Here is a 16,169-nt window from a genome sequence, read left to right as displayed (position 1 = left end):
TTCTAACCTGACCATCTGCGCCAGGCAATGTCTCAATCACATGTCCATGGGGCCAGTCATTCCTACGCACATCCGCTTTCAGCAGAACGATGTCACCGACACAAAGGTTGTGTTTCTTGACAAGAAGGCATTCGCCAAATGCTGTACATGTCGCCACTGATAGCCGAAGATGTCTGTAGGACGACCGAAATCGTTTGGTGGTGCACGAAGAGGCGCTGTCTTGAACTTCCATTTCGAGAAACGTGTGAAACGTGTTCCCAATGAACGTTCATGCTCAGTAGCCAGTACGGCGATGAAACAAAACTCTGCATCGTTAACCAACTCCACAGCCGGCAAAGCGGGTTTAATGGGTCGTCCGGAATCTCAGATAAATCACAGAAAGTCTCGCTGATCCTCACGCACATAAAACAATGGAACATTTGTTCTACATCGGCCATGACGCTGATGGGTTCCTGTCTGAAGCGAACTGATACCCTGAGGAGGTGATTGTCGAGGTCTGGACCAGTAAGGAGTGCCTTGTTTAGCGAGACATCATGACAGGTAGCAACTGCCATTGAACACCACACAAATATTGCCAGGTTTGCGTTGATGGAATACAACAAAATGAGGAAGATACCATCGCGGTCATGTTGCCTCTGTTCCTGGTTCAAGAGGCTCAGCATGTCCTTCGGAAAGGAGTTCAGTCATGAAGTTCACGTATTGCTCATTAAAGGCTGGATTCTTATCCAGAAGCTTGTAAAGGGACTTCAAGCGATTGATTGCAAGAGGTCGATTGTCTGGAAGTTTTACGTCGTCTCTGAAGGGTAACCGAGCCACCCAATTACCATTGTCATTCCTGATGAATCCGTCCTCCATGATCGCATCAACAGCTCGACCAAGACCCATTTAAGCAGAGAAACGCAGTGCAAAGCAGAATTGGATGAAACCACACGTTTGTGCAATGAGCTTGTAAAACGGAGAGTAATTAATAATTATTCACTGGATTTTCTGTGTAAAAATGTAACCTTGAAAAATGAAAAATTTACTGTGCATTAAAAAACGGGAATTTCTTTCACAAGAAATTGCTGGGGCCCCGTGAACAGCTTCAGTTCTATCTCATGTACTGTATGCACATTATAGTCTGCACACAACGGTTAATCCGATTTGAAAAAGGATGCAGCCAATCACATCACTCTGTGCAAATACCACGATATCCGCTGTGGCTGGAAGAAGATATCCACGCACTTGGGTTCCGTTTCGCTTTGTTACTCAAGTTTAAACACGGGATGTTTTTATCTTAATTGTAAAAACAAATAAAGGAGGGGGCATTGTACCCCCCCCTCCCCATGCCACACCCAAAATCTGCCGGTGCCATGGAGGTTAAGCTGTTCATCCGATGCTAGCGGTACTCCTTTGATCATGTTCTGGAAGGCCGCACGCCATGTCCTGAATTTCTCAGGCTTATCGTCAAACACAGAAATTCCATTTGAAAACAAGTCTTGACGAGACAGATAGTTTATACAGTCCAGCATGGCAGCATCGCCGTTGGTGTGAATGGTGAGACACCGGCAATGTTATTGCTGGATGTGTGTCGTACGTCCTCACAGCATATGCAGGTACAGCATGGGATTTGGTGAGAAATAACCAGATTGCTTATCGGCTGTAATTCCACTGGATGGCGACATAAGGTTAGTATACACGGTGGGGACCGAGCGGTCATAACCGGTGCCGGGTTTGTGACCCACGAGCTCATAACGTGGCACGTTAACAGAGTGGGGGTTGATATGCAGCCATGACACGTCACATTGGAGAAGGATGACGACATGAAGGTTGTGTGTGAGGCATTAGTTGGTGTCTGGTGAGTTCCGTACGATAAACCAGGAACTAGCATCGTGTTCTACTGGGCAGACAGAACTTGCCTGTTGGACACATTTGATGTCGACGAGTTCTCCATGGATGCTGGTGCTAGGGTCTAAAATGTCTAAAATGACACTGGTTTGAGCGACGTAGCTGGTTCAGCACGTACCCGGTGCAGTCCTGAATTGTTGCTGCTCGAAATGCATTTTTTGTTGTGGCTGTTGCTGCTCAAGATTGATCTGTTGCTGTGAAACCTTGAATCGTTGCTACATCTGTTGCTCTTCAAGTAGTAATCGAGCTTCGTCCGATCTACATCCCATAGCAGCTCTGATAGAGGCCTTGGGTGCTTCTGCTTTGGCCTTCAACAAGAGCGAAGACCTTAAAGAGTTGGACGAACCAGCGACAAGCCGCATGTGAAGCAAGCTCGACATGACGGCTCTTGACGAACCACTGGAGCCAGCAACAGATCGCGTGTTAAACGAGCTCGACATGGCGGCTCTGCTTCCTTCCGGTAGCGAGACAGGTGTGAATCAGGTTTTTTAACTATCCTGAATCAGCCTACGTGTCCCGATTCCAGAATAAGAATGCAGCAGACAGTTTAGCCAACACTTGCAGAGTTTCAAATCACCTTTTCTTTCTTTAAAAATACCACAAATGCGTCGGTGAAAAAACCATGCCTTTTTCAGAGACATGCACACGTCCTGCCAGACCAGGAAAGAGTTGCTCTCACCTGCTGCAGCAACACATGGGCGGAGCATAAATATGCATGAGGCAAAACATGAACATGCATGAGGCAAGGCATGCGTGGTATATATATATATTACATTCAAACTTGGTTGCAAAACACAAGCCCTTTTCTCGTTCAATGAACACCAGGTGGGTTAACTCAGCTCGTCATCCTTCGGAAAAATGATTTTTGTTGAATTCGATGAACAAATATGGAAGTCCACTTCAAATTTCAAGTTGTCGAATAGGCTGACAATTGGATTTTTTAGAAATTTGGACAATGTTGACCTTTATATTTATTTTTGGTTCTGTCACTTCTGGTTCTGGGCTTGCAGTAACAGCAGATTTCTCTCAGGGGTCTCTGCCGGCTTTCTCAAAGTTAAGTTTCCAGTCGTTATCTGTCCCGTTTTAACTGTTTATTTTCTCACCTACATGTTTCTGCGTGTTCCTAGTTCGGTTTTGTTTCAAAAAAATCGGGCGATTTTGTGAGTTTTCGTCGACCTTGACTTACCGGGTTCCTTGAGGCCTACCCATCCTTCCCCACAAGGTGTACGATCGTTTTTATTTGTATTCTCTCCAAATTACCTTCAATTCGTAGTTTCCCACTTTTCCCAACACCCCCTATCCCTCCCAACTAACACTCTGTTTCTTGTCTTAAATTCAAAACAAAACGAAAAACTACCTTTCTCCCTGCACACCCACAAGTCCCGATCCTGATGCCTCTTCCTCCTCCTCCTCCTCTTCTTCTTCTTCTTCTTCTTCTTCTTCTTCTTCTTCTTCTTCTTCTTCTTCTTCTTCTTCTTCTTCTTCTTCTTCTTCTTCTTCTTCTTCGTCCTCTTCCTCTTCCTCTTCCTCTTCCTCTTCCTCTTCCTCTTCCTCTTCCTCTTCCTCTTCCTCTTCCTCTTCCTCTTCCTCTTCCTCTTCTGCTTCTTATTCTTATTCTTATTCTTCTTCTTCTTCCTCCTTCTGCCGGCACACAATCTTTATTATACTTGAGCTGACCCACTCTCACCATTACCTTCACGATTTCTTCCTACAACCTTCCATTCCCGAATCTTACCGATTCTTCAAAAATACACCGAAAACTAATAATGTTCCTTGTGTCCTCTCTATCTATACACCTCCTGTAACCACGTGACTCTCTCCTCTTCCTGATACTTTTCATCGACCAATCAACTTATCTCTGCGTTTAGAGCTCCAAATTCACCACACACCTCCACGATTTTACTTCAACATTCTCTTTTCCGAATGTTACGCAATCCTTACTTAAAATAAATAAATTCACTTTTGACTATACACCTCCCATAGTCACGTGCTTCTCTCGTAACCAAGCTGTCTGATTCCACCCCTGCGTTTACCGATCCAAATTCACCATTCACCTCACGATTTTTTTCTACAACCTTTCCATTACCTAATCTGATGAAAACTCTCTCAAACAATAATAATAAAAATAATAATAATAATAATAATAATAACAAAACTAAAAACGATCTCTTATAATGCTTCACCTTCCTCTTTCACACGTGTGGTTTTCTTGACTGCATCATAATTCACGACTCTTCTATTTCACCAGATTGCTCTCAATTCGACCTCACCCTCATGTCTTGCCTAAAAAATCCCACAGTAAACAGCGTTTCTTCTCTCCATTCTCTTAATTCGCCTTTATTACATCCATCAAGAAATGTCTTTCGTTGCATTTCTGACCTAAAAATTAAAATAAAATAAAAACAGTTTGCGATGAAAGTTCACTCTCCATCAACCATTCTTTTTTTCCAACTTCAGTGCCAACACACCCCTCTCACCCCTCCCTCTCAAAGCAACCATCACACTCTTCTACCGCCAAACTTCCCCCTCAACTTTCTCAAAAACTCCCCCCTCACCTTTCTCCCTCAACTCTCCCCACGCACCCTCCTCCCACCATTCACCCCCCTCACTCAGTTCAGACTTGAGATTCAAAAGATGTTGTTTTCTGGCTCTCCTGGGGGTAGACACACACACTTGTTACGAGCTTTGTGGAAGGAACGGAGATTGCCTTCAGTTTGATTCGTCTTCCTTGAGGTGAAGGGAATTTATTTCTGGACAACTGCCTCACCACAAAATTCAGTGTACTATGGGCAGAAGGAATGGTTGGACAACTGAAGATCAGATGGGATAAATCTGTGCATGAGGGAGAGCAAGTTTCATTGAAAGAATTCCCAGGATGTGTTGATGTCAGAGGAAGTAGAGATGGGAGACCAGTCTCGAAGTTTGATGGCTGCTTGGAGACCCTGCCAGTCGGCCTGAGTGAAATGTCAGACTCAACGTCACTGAGGAGGTTCTCTAATAACAGCCAGAGAGATGTCTACTTTGACAAGCATGTGGTCAGATGTACCAATTGGAGTGGAGCAAGAACAGCAGATATTTTCAGGGAAATTGGTCAAAATCGGATCCAGAAGAGATAGAGTACCATTGGTTGAGATCCGGGTCTGGAAGTTGACCGATTGAGTCAGTCCCAATGAGTCGCAGAAGTCTTTTATTGAAGTGCCATGGCAGGTGAGAGAAGAGGTACCAACACCTAGCCAACTGGCATGATGACAGTTGAAGTCACCACATATGAGGAAGAGAGAGTTGGGGTGAGAGGATAGAAGTCGGTCCAAGAGCGAGATGTAAATGGAGTCCTCACTGTTTGGTGGATGGGACAACACCCATATAAACATGATGGGAGTGGAGGGGAAGCCGTAGCCAGAGATATTCCTGGGTGTGTGGGGGAGAGAGGGCAGTGCATGGAGAGTGAGGAATAGAGTCTTTGATGAAGAGAGCAACTCCATCACCAGGACAAGGCTCAGGTCTGTCATACTGGAGAAGGGAGTAACCAGTGAGAGAATCCAGGGAGTCAAAGACGCTTGAAGGAGGAAAGTTTCTGTTAAGCAGATTATGTCTGGTGTGTCAGTGGCAACCTGTATGGAAAGATCTGTCAGGTTTGAGTGAAGGCCCTGGATGTTTGAGGTCCACACTGTTGAGGAAGAGGGAGGGAGGAGGTTTTGGGTGCAGGGAAGGGGAGGGGTGGGTAGTATGAGGGATGAGTGGGGAGGTAAGAAGAGTTATTGAATGAGTTTGGGGTTTTTTGCCTACATTGAAAGAGTTTTAGCCGACACTGACCTTAAAAATAGTTGGTGGTTCAATTCAGTGACATGATATGCAAATGCTCTCGAAATTCCAAGTCAATCGGATGAAAATTGATGATTTTAGAAATTTGACAAAGTTGTTGATATTTGGCCTATGTTGACCTTTTGACCACAAAAACAAAAGGCTTCTTGCTAATGATGAACTCTACCAGTTGGTGAAGTTTCGTGAAGATTGGTTAAAAATTGTGACCTGTAGGTGATTGCTATACAAACAGACAAACAGAAATCCGGTAGGCCGCCATGGGTCGCTGAGCATCCGATGACCTTTTACCCCTGATCTGAGTTAATCCAGTACGAAGTAATTACGAAATTGCAATCGAATTGGTTAACCCGTGTATGAGCAAGGGGGCTTTGAATGGTCATTTTGCCTGATCAATGCACTCATTGACCTTTGACCCCTGACTTAGCTGAGATAGGTCAATATGTCCTGAAGCAAAGTTGTAGTACCGATTGAGTACTATGTACCTATGAACTTTCATTCATATCGGTTAACCCGTGTAGGATCAAGGCGGATTTGAATGGTCATTTTGCCCGAAAAATGCACTCATTTTTAGTGTTGGAGACCTTTGACCCCTGACCTCGCCGAGATAGGTCAATATGTCCTGAAGCAAAGTTGTAGTACTCATTGAGTACTATGTACCTACAAACTTTCATTCGTATCGGTTAATCCGTGTAGGAGCAAGGGTGCCTTGAGTGGTAATTTCGCCCGAAAAATGCACTTATTGACCTTTGACCCCTGACCTACTCGAGATAGGTCATTATGCAAATGAGCAAAGTTGTAGTACTCATTACGGTCTTTCAGCATGTAAAGATTCATTCGATTCGGTTCAACCATCTTGGAGTGAGTGTACTTTGAATTTTCAGCGGGAATGCTCAATGGCCCTCAGACACCCAAGTTGAGAGGGTTACCATTTGGAAACTAGAAGATATAGAAAAAATGGATGCCATATAGCGGATAGAGAATCACCTTAAGATTATGCATACCAAATCTCATCGAGTTCCCTCTACTGATAACTACTCGGTATCAATTTGAATGAAAAGTACCGAAAATGCGGTTTGATATTGGAAATCCCCAAAGTTTGAGGGGGTGCTGTGGGTGAACAAAGATATAAATCGAAAATCCGGCTCGACAGTTTGTGCACAATGTATTCGAGACGATTAGTGTGACTTTTCATGACCATCCGACCATAACCCTAGGAGGAGTAGCATTTGGTGCGAAGGCACCTCCAGCTCTTGCATGTTATCGATTTTTGCACTAATTGACCTTTGACCCCTGACCGAAGCGAAATCGGTCAATATGTCCTGAGGCAAATTTGTAGAACTCATTGAGTACCATAAACCTGCAAAGTTTCATTCATATCAATGCACTCACCTGGTCACTAAGGGCCTTCAATTTTCACGCATACCCTAATTGTAGGGGGCGCTGCGGGTAAAGTATTCCATATATCACAAAAAACGGAATATATTTGATAGAGCATCACCTGTAGATCATTTGTGCCAAATTTCATAACCCTACGTGGGATAATGGCTTTAGGAATTGATTTTGCGTGAACGGTACCGATTTTGAAGGTTTTTCAGTTGTTGCTGGGGAACCAAAGCGTCCCTAGCAACCATCACAATTTCCAAAGCACGAGGTCATAAGATGTACCTACCACCCGAGTTTGGTCAAAATCTGCCAACGTTTACTACCAATTATGCTGATGACAAACGAACAAACAGACAGAATTACTGACAATAAGGGTCACCAACAATTTCGGTGACCCAACAGATGGAGAGACAGACACACAAGACCAACCAGTATACTTGAAAAATGTTCGATTTTCACAAGTAATGACGATGTGCATGATTCTGGAGCCACGTCCACCGTCACACGTTCGTCATGTCAAGCACATCATCATGTTTGAAGTGTTTCTTGCACTGTGTATAAATGACCTTATTCACCCATTTTTCTCCACTTGTCTGGAGTTATATCACGAATGTTTGATGAAGTGGGTATGAATTGCCTGTGCTTGCCAATATGTCATTACAGTTGAAGGATCATGACCATCTCGTCAATGCTGAGTACCGTTACATTCCTGCTGAAGCGGGTTTCCATGGCACCCGTTATCGGCATTTTATTAATAAAAGCGTTTGATTGAACATAGTGAGAAAAAGAGACTGAAGAGGAAGCTGTGGTCCACCTCCACTGAGTTTGAGGGCTCAGAGTTGAATGTTCTAGATCTGCCTATCTTCTTCATCCCAAGCAAATCCGTGGAGAAAAAAAAAATTACATTCACCATCGAGCCTTCATGCCAGAGCAGATGTCCTACCGGCAATGTGCACAATATGCTACAAGGTGGAACGTTACATTAGACCGTCTCATAAAACAACAAAATACACCTTAATGTGAGCTGAGACATTGACAGCAGGTTAGCGGACTAGTCACTAAATCTTCCCAGAACTTCCACTAAATCTTAGCGAAACTATCAAACATTTTGAATGAGTGAAAAGGGAGAATGCGAATTAGTTTATGCCTCTTTGGATGATTTTTCAGGAAAACTACTGGAAGCTGCCACACTGAAACGTCACGAAAGCATTCTGATGTATATCAGAGAAAAAGACTGCATCGCCCTTAAAGTGAGACATCATAAAGTTTGCTATAAGGAGTATTACAGATTGATGTTGAATAAACAGAAACCAAGAAATGCACCTGAGAGGTAAAATAATCATATTGAATGTAACAGTAAGTTTATGTGCAAGATTAAGGATGGCCATGATCTGATATTATGTTGATATAATCAGTGCCAACTATGCTGCAGCCTACACATCATTTCACAGTCCAGTCATCGAGGAGGAACTAACCAAGAATGATGAAGGAGCTTATTCCAAATGACCAAGCTCATCAAATTATTCTTGAAATGTGCTGAAATAGAACGAGCGACCCTCACAGACCAGGTAAATGCACCTGTGCAGTGAATGGCACTTGGTATCATTTACTCGTAGCCATCTGAAAATGGCCTCAAAGATCATGTACAGTGACTTCTCAGTCATTGAAACTGATTGAAGTCATCATTCAGTAAGTTCGGCACCGAGGGTTGATGAAACTTTGCATGTCTACCAAGCAGCGTTTATCATAAAGAATGCCGAACAAAGAACACCTGCTCTGGACTGCCAATGGCCACCGACTGCCGCAGATCTTACACTTGCATGTACTGAAGATACCATCCTCATTGAACTGTATTGCCTCCTTGCCTGGAGTGTTGGACTGTCAGATGATCTTATAATGACAAACTTTGTCAACGTAAATTAAACAAATGTCACATTCACATCAATATGCCAAGATATTGTTTACTGGGCTTCTAAGGGCCATCCCGTGATATGCCAAATTATAAATTCCCCGTTCCCCGATGGATGTGTATGGACAGTATCAAACACAACTGTCTGTCTCATATATGACAACAAACCCAGGCCCAGAGTATGTCCTCAAAGAGAATGTAAATTGTAACTGTGTGTGAAATGTGTGAAATTGTGAAAAAAATGATCCTGCCACTGACCAAGAACAGCACCTGTGGGGTGGCGGGGTGTCGCTGTTGCGACAATGGGTCTGATGATGTAGATGATGAATCTGAAATGCCGGTATTTTGTTGCATTCACTTGTGTTACTGGATACTAAATACTATGAATTGATATCTATAATAATAAATGTCAGTGTGTGTCACTCCGTCAGTCCATCAGTCAGTCTCCTACGTAACTCCCCGCAGCCCCAAACTTTGCATGCACCGACGGGAACTCTAAGAAAGCACATGAATGAAAATTGGCTGTTTGGGTTCATTTATACCCCTTTTGAAGATAATTAATGGCCTTATTTAATTACCCTTTATCAAGGCGTTATCCTTAGTCAGCCCCAGTCAGCCCTCTCTCAGCTTTCTGGGGTCTTAATTCAACATCTTGTACAGCCTGCTCAACAATGCCTTGACTTGGAACAGGCCACAATGGTCTCTCAATGATAAAGCACTCAAAATTGGGTTTTTTTCACTTTTCTCACTCATATCATGAAATGCCTGATTACCTTCAAATCGCTGGATACATTGCAATGCTCATGAACGCCCAGAGACAAGTGTTTATGGCTTTATTTCATTTTGGAAAATGTGATAATCTCTGGAATCTCTTAACACGAGTCAAATTTAAAACTTAAACTGCTTAATTAACCTCAGCAGCAGTTCCAACTGTGAGAAAAGTGTTGATTTGTCCAATTCGGACATTGTTTGACATTCCGGGCATCTCTGAGTGCTATTTTTCATCACCGATCACTAATTGGTTGCGAAGCAGGAACGGTCATATTAAGTACCAGGAAATACCACCTTGTCATTTTGCTGACAGGGATACTAAAGGAGGGGGAATGTAGGAAAGGGGGGAGAGAAAGAAAGGGAGTGAGGAGAGTGAGGAGTTGCAGGGGGGAAAAGAGATGAGGGAGAGTGAGTCGGGATGTGGGAAGGGAGGACAGTGTGCAGTGAGAGTAAGAAAAGGCAGACGTGCGGTGGGGCATTAATTACAATTCATACCATCTCATCAAAATGATTCTGCATGTAATAACAGTGAAGATGGAAACAAAATAATATCTGAAATCCATTTCCTACCGGTCAGACTACAAATAGCATCCAGAGATAAACACCGACCGGACATGTCCGGAGATAAACACAGTCAGGAAACAAACACCGCCCAGAGACAAACACCGCCCAGACACATTCAGAGACACACACTGCCCAGACGCATCTGTACTCTGGAACTAAGCTGTCTGGAGACAAACACCGCCCAGACACGTCCGGAGACAAACTCCACCTGGACACGTCCGGAGACAAACTCCATCCAGAGATAAACACTGCCTGTACATAAACACCAGAGAAAGGAGAGAGGGGGGGATGTGTGGGAGAGTGCTGCTCTGTATTAGGCGGGGGCAGAGCGAAGATGGGACAGAGAGAGAGAGAGAGAGAGAGAGAGAGAGAGAGAGAGAGAGAGAGAGAGAGAGAGAGAGAGAGAGAGAGAGAGAGAGAGAGAGAGAGAGAGAGAGAGAGGCGGGTGGGGGGGGGGGGAGTTAGCAGAAAGAAAATGTTCTGCTTTGTGAGCAACACACACACACACACACACACACACACACACACACACACACACACACACACACACACACACACACACACACACACACACACACACACACACACACACACACACACAGTATTAGTGCTTGGCCGATATTGGCAATTTTTCAGGAATCGGCTGATTGGAGTCAGTGTGATTACCGACTACAGTACGTATTGTGTACAACCCAAAAACCTTGAGTAGCTTTCACCCTTGTTTTGGGGGAATTTCAATGAACAAATTATAAAAACAACATTGCATTCTTGACGTTTCAGGGTGAAGTGCATAAACATTAATCTTTATAAACAGGTGCCAATCGTCATGTGGCGGGTGGGAAAAAATTTGGCTTTGTAATTTAGAAAACATGTAAACACGGCAAATGGCTCAGAAATTGGGTGTTATCAAATATATTTTGCTTTGAAACTCACAAAAAGAAACCATATAGCCTTTGCAAATCATGTACCGCTACCTTGTAGCAACTGCCGACTGCACATCCCGATCAGGACACGAGCTGTTCTGCTATCGACGATGGGTGCTCAGCAAGTGGCTTAAGCACTCAAGCAAGTACTCCAATTAAATGGTTGATCAGGAACAGCTGGCCAGGCTATGGCTGCATGCCAGAAAGGATCCCTATAACTTTAAAGCCAGTCTTCACCGTGACTGCAGCTGTTAAAGAAATTAAATGAATTCGCTCAAACAATGAATTTATCCACAAAAAGAGTTGCTGCTTAACGTAGAACAACTCTGGAGACATCGCAAAGTTTAATCACCCGTGAAATTGCAGATAATCTGCCACGTTGCCTGCTCGTCTGTGCACGCATCACGTGGTACCTCGGTTCGCACTCCGTGCAAAGGTTTTAACGTTATTTTAAAACATCCGTTTTTCACCAGATTTGCTTTGATTTCCTGTGGAGCACCTTGCGAAACCTCCAAAAATATGGACACAGATCTGGCAGATGCTGTGGATAAACAGTCCCTCTGGGGGACAGGATGTGATGTCAACAATGAATGCATTAAATCATATAGCTCAAAGCTGGTTAATTTTGTTACGTTCCTAAATTTTTGTTCACTCAATATAATTCTCCAAACAGCAGAAAAAGATAAGTTTAATGCTTTGGAAATTTCACCTTTTCTTGTGTTTGTATTAAGAAGGAGGGAACACAGCCTTGCTTGCTTAAAGTAAATAGGTATATTGGCTTAGTTATAAGACTCCTTATTTCATTAAATTATCAGATTTCACAACAGATTTCGACACTTATTTAGTCCAAAGTTATCTGATCCTCAAAGTTTCATGTTTCGATCGTATTTTGATGATATACTTTAATTAGTACTTGAGAGTAGATCGTGGAAAATTGCATTATATAATGCATGAAATCACTCCAAGCTCCTAATTTGAAAACTATAGTACTTACATAAGTGATGTATACAGCGATTCGTAGCTATGATGAACAGGCATTCGATAATATGAGTGAGGAAAGTGAAAAAACCTATATCGTTAAGAAATCGTTGTGGCCTGTTCCAAGTCAAGGCATGGTTGAGCAGGCCAAAAAAACATGGCGGATTCAGAACCCAGTGAGGTAATACAAGACATGCCTTCAGACCCCATAGACAGCGGTGACCAAGGATGTTCCTGATGAAGGATATAATTAAACATGGCCGTTAATTATCTTCAAAAGGGGTTTTAATTAACCCAAACACCCAATTTTCAGTTGTGCACTTCCTTGAAGGTTTCACCATATGCAGGCAAAGTTTCAGGCTGCTAGATTTCATGGTTTTGGAGTTATGGAGGACACACACACACACACACACACACACACACACACACACACACACACACACACACACACACACACACACACACACACACACACACACACTGCCACTTATTAGTGTACATATAAAACTCATTCTAACCACTGACTCATATTAAAAATCAGTACCTTCCGGGCGAGATAGAAAGCTGAGATTTTGAGTGCCGATGGACATCGAAGCTGATACACTGGAAAAAAATCAAAGAACCATCAGAAAGCAACCGTAAATGAAAATATAAATAAATAAATAAATAATGGGGGAAAAAAGAAGAAGAAAAAAGAAAACATAAATGCAGGTGAGCGACCTGAGAAAATGGGGAAGCACGGTAATTTTGCTTGCCGATGCACATCAAAGCTGATACACCAGTAGAAATCAGAACTGTCGGAAAGTATCCATAAATGAAAATATAAATAAATGAAAATAAATCGATGAAAAATTAAATGCAGATGAGTGACCCGAGACAATGGGGAAGCACAGTTAGTTATTGCTTACAATGTCTAAGCATACCCCACTACTATTCAATAAACCATGCAGAGATATCCGGAGTATCAAACAATGTGCAAATTGGACAAATGAACACTTTTTTTTCGCAGTTAGAACTGCTACCGAGGTCAATTTTGGATACAAAAATTTGAATTTCAGCTCAGGTGAAGCTATTCGAGAATTATCGAACTTCAGCTGGAACGCTTGTAAAAGTCCAGAGAGTTGTGTTCACACATTATTTGATACTAGCCGAAACCCCGTCACAGACGGATTCCGTTCTATGAGCCCAATATGACAACCAGTGGCGGCTCTAGTAAGAGCCGGATCCCAGTCGATGTACTCCATGGCCTTACCTAATGAGGCATACAAAACGTCCTTGTACACGACATTTTTGGTGTACACTACTCCTTGTGAAGAAGTCCCCTGAGTTGTGCACGTGTCTACTTTGACGTACACCGTGTCAAAACTTCTAGCTCTCGAGAAAGCGACGTACAGTTGTCCCAGCGAAAAAACTGGAGATGGTAAGTATATTCCCACTCTACGAAATGTTTGTCCTTGTGCCTTGTTAATGGTCATGCAGTATGCAAGCTGGATGGGGAATTGTGTTCTCTTTAGTGTGAAGGGCAATGCTGCGTCCGATGGTGCCAGCTTCAGCCGTGGAATCAGAACTCGCTGTCCGTGTTTGTTTCCGCCAATGATTTCTCCATCTAACACATGGTCGTGTAGTCTTCGAATGCACAGTCTCATGCCATTGCACAGTCCGCGTCGAGTGTCGAAGTTACGGAGGAGCATCACGATTGAACCTACTTTCAGTGAAAGTTTGTGTGGTGGCATTCCAGCTGGAGTTAGACTGTTGAGAAACTCGATTGGGTAATTGTCCGCTTGTTGATCTTCACAGATAGCTTCATCTGCACTGAGGTATGTTTTTTCTTCTCCTTGAATTTTTTTCAGCACCATTTGGTTCAGCTGCAGGGAGCTTTCGTTTGTTGGGCTGAGGATGGCGGTTTCAAACATGTCTTCAGATGCATCAAGCGCCGGTCCAAACACTTCATCAACTATGTTGTCTTGAATGATGTTGCATTTCTTAGAAATATCAATGATGTCGTCTGTAGAGTGTTCGCTGCTTTTTAAAATCCCGTTTCCAAGTTGTTGGAGCCATTCACTGAACTGTGCATCGTTTACAGTGCGCATATTCGTCGTGAGCTTGGTCGTATGGAAAAGGGGCCACAGATGAGAAGATTTCACACAATTTTCAACAATTCCTGCTCTGGATGTTTTGGGCATTACAGGCAAAACCTGCTTGAAATCACCACCGAGTATGAAGATCTTTCCAGCGAACGGGGTATCACTCTGGCAGATGTCTCTCAACATTATGTTTACAACATTCAATGCACTCTTTGGCACCATTGAGGCCTCATAAATCACGAAGAGTGTTGTCTGTCGCAGACTTTCTGCGTGTTTCGACCGTGGAGAAACGTTGCATGTACAGTTGTCCATTATGGGTACTGGGAACTTGAAGAGATTGTGCACAGTACGTCCATCCTTCAGAAGATTGGCAGCGAGAGGTCTCCTTCGTGGCTCCCTGCTGACGTTCTCAAAGCTAAGTTTCCGGTTGTTATTTGTCCCGTTTTAACTGTTTAATTTTCTCACCTACATGTTACTGTGTGTTGCAAGTTCGGTTTTGTTTCAAAAATCGTGCTATTTTGTGAGTATTTTTGTCGACGTTCTTACCTGTGCTTGAGGCCTAGGCCTAGGCTTGAGGCCTACCGGTTCCACTCAGTGTTCGATCGTTTTTTTTTTTGTTGTTTGTTTTTTCTCCCCATTACCTTCAATTTCTATCCTCCCCATTACCTTCAATTTTGATCCTCCCCACTTTCCAAACATCCCCCATTCTCCCAACTAATCTCTTTCTTATCTCAAAAAAAAATAATAATAAATAAATAAATAAATAAATAAAAAAAATAAAACCCTACAACAACACGCTCACCTTCTCCCGATTCTGCTTCTTCTTCTTCCTCTTAACTTCCTCCTCGTCTTCTTCCTCGATTTTTTTTTTTTTTTACACTTCCATGACCTAATCTGTTGAACTCTCTCATATATTAATATTAACAACAACAAAATATATATATATATATATACCCAACAACAACAACACGCTCACCTTCTCCCGATTCTGCTTCTTCTTCTTCCTCTTAACTTCCTCCTCGTCTTCTTCCTCGATTTTTTTTTTTTTTTTTTTTTATTTTTTTATTTTTTTATTTTTTTTTTATTTTTTATTTTTATTTTTTATTTCTTTTTTTTTACACTTCCATGACCTAATCTGTTGAACTCTCTCATACATTATTTTTAACAACAAAAACGATCTTATAATGCTTGATCTTCCTCTCTCACACATGTGGTACTCTTTACTGTTTCACAATGCACTACTCTTCTGCTATTTTAACAGACTGCTCTCATTTCGACCTCTCCTTCATTCCTTGCCTAAAAAATCCAACTATTACAGCGCTTCTTCTCTCCATGCTCTGAATTCGCCTTCATTGCATCCATCAAGAATTGTGTTAAATCGCATCTCTGACCTAAAACTTTTAAAAACCACCGTTTGCCATGGATGCTCGCTTTCCATCAAACATTCTTTTTTTCCAACTTCAGTGCCAACTCACCCCCCTCACCCCTCACTCTCACTCTCAAAGCAACCATCCCACTCTTCTCCCTCCAAGCCTCCCTCTCACCTCTCTCAAAAATCCCCCCTCGCCTTTCTCCTCCCTTTCATCCCCCTCACTCTTCCTTCTCAAACTTGCCCCCCCCTCTCCTCCACCAACCTGCCTCCCTCCACTGTCCTCTCTTCTCCATCTCTTCACTCCACCTCCTCAAATCCTCAACTGCCTTCTTCCTTGTCTCTTGTCCCCCCTCTCCCCCAGCACCACAGAGCCTTTTCTCCTCCTCATTCAGCCCCCTCCCCTCGCTGTTCTGCAATACCCCACACTCCTTCAGCAACCCTCCTTACCTGCCCCCCTCGTCCCTTGTCCTACCCTC

General features: G+C 43.1%; 1 protein-coding gene across 1 annotated transcript; it reads right to left on the bottom strand.

Moving 5' to 3' along the window:
* Nucleotides 1-8,778: 8,778 nt before the first annotated feature.
* Nucleotides 8,779-14,633, bottom strand: LOC147012510 (ATP-dependent DNA helicase PIF1-like). The gene is made up of 2 exons (XM_085856391.1): nucleotides 13,593-14,633; nucleotides 8,779-8,970 (listed from the first exon to the last, which is right to left on the bottom strand). Exons 1-2 carry the CDS (start codon nucleotides 14,631-14,633, stop codon nucleotides 8,779-8,781), a joined length of 1,233 nt encoding a protein of 410 aa, XP_085712517.1.
* Nucleotides 14,634-16,169: the final 1,536 nt, after the last annotated feature.

The sequence above is a fragment of the Eptatretus burgeri genome, chromosome 15 (genome assembly GCF_056783735.1).
Source record: "Eptatretus burgeri isolate ZD-2024b chromosome 15, Ebu_testis_v1, whole genome shotgun sequence".
NCBI classification, from domain to species: domain Eukaryota; kingdom Metazoa; phylum Chordata; class Myxini; order Myxiniformes; family Myxinidae; genus Eptatretus; species Eptatretus burgeri.
This window is presented reverse-complemented; position numbering and strand designations above follow the sequence as displayed.

Bases quoted from the DNA above. Each gene is read 5' to 3' on its own strand.
- LOC147012510 (XM_085856391.1), bottom strand. From the start codon at position 14,633: ATGGACAACTGTACATGCAACGTTTCTCCACGGTCGAAACACGCAGAA. The intron at 8,971-13,592 runs GTGTACGTCAAA...ATCATCTGACAG, and splicing joins GAGCTAGAAGTTTTGACACG to TCCAACACTCCAGGCAAGGA.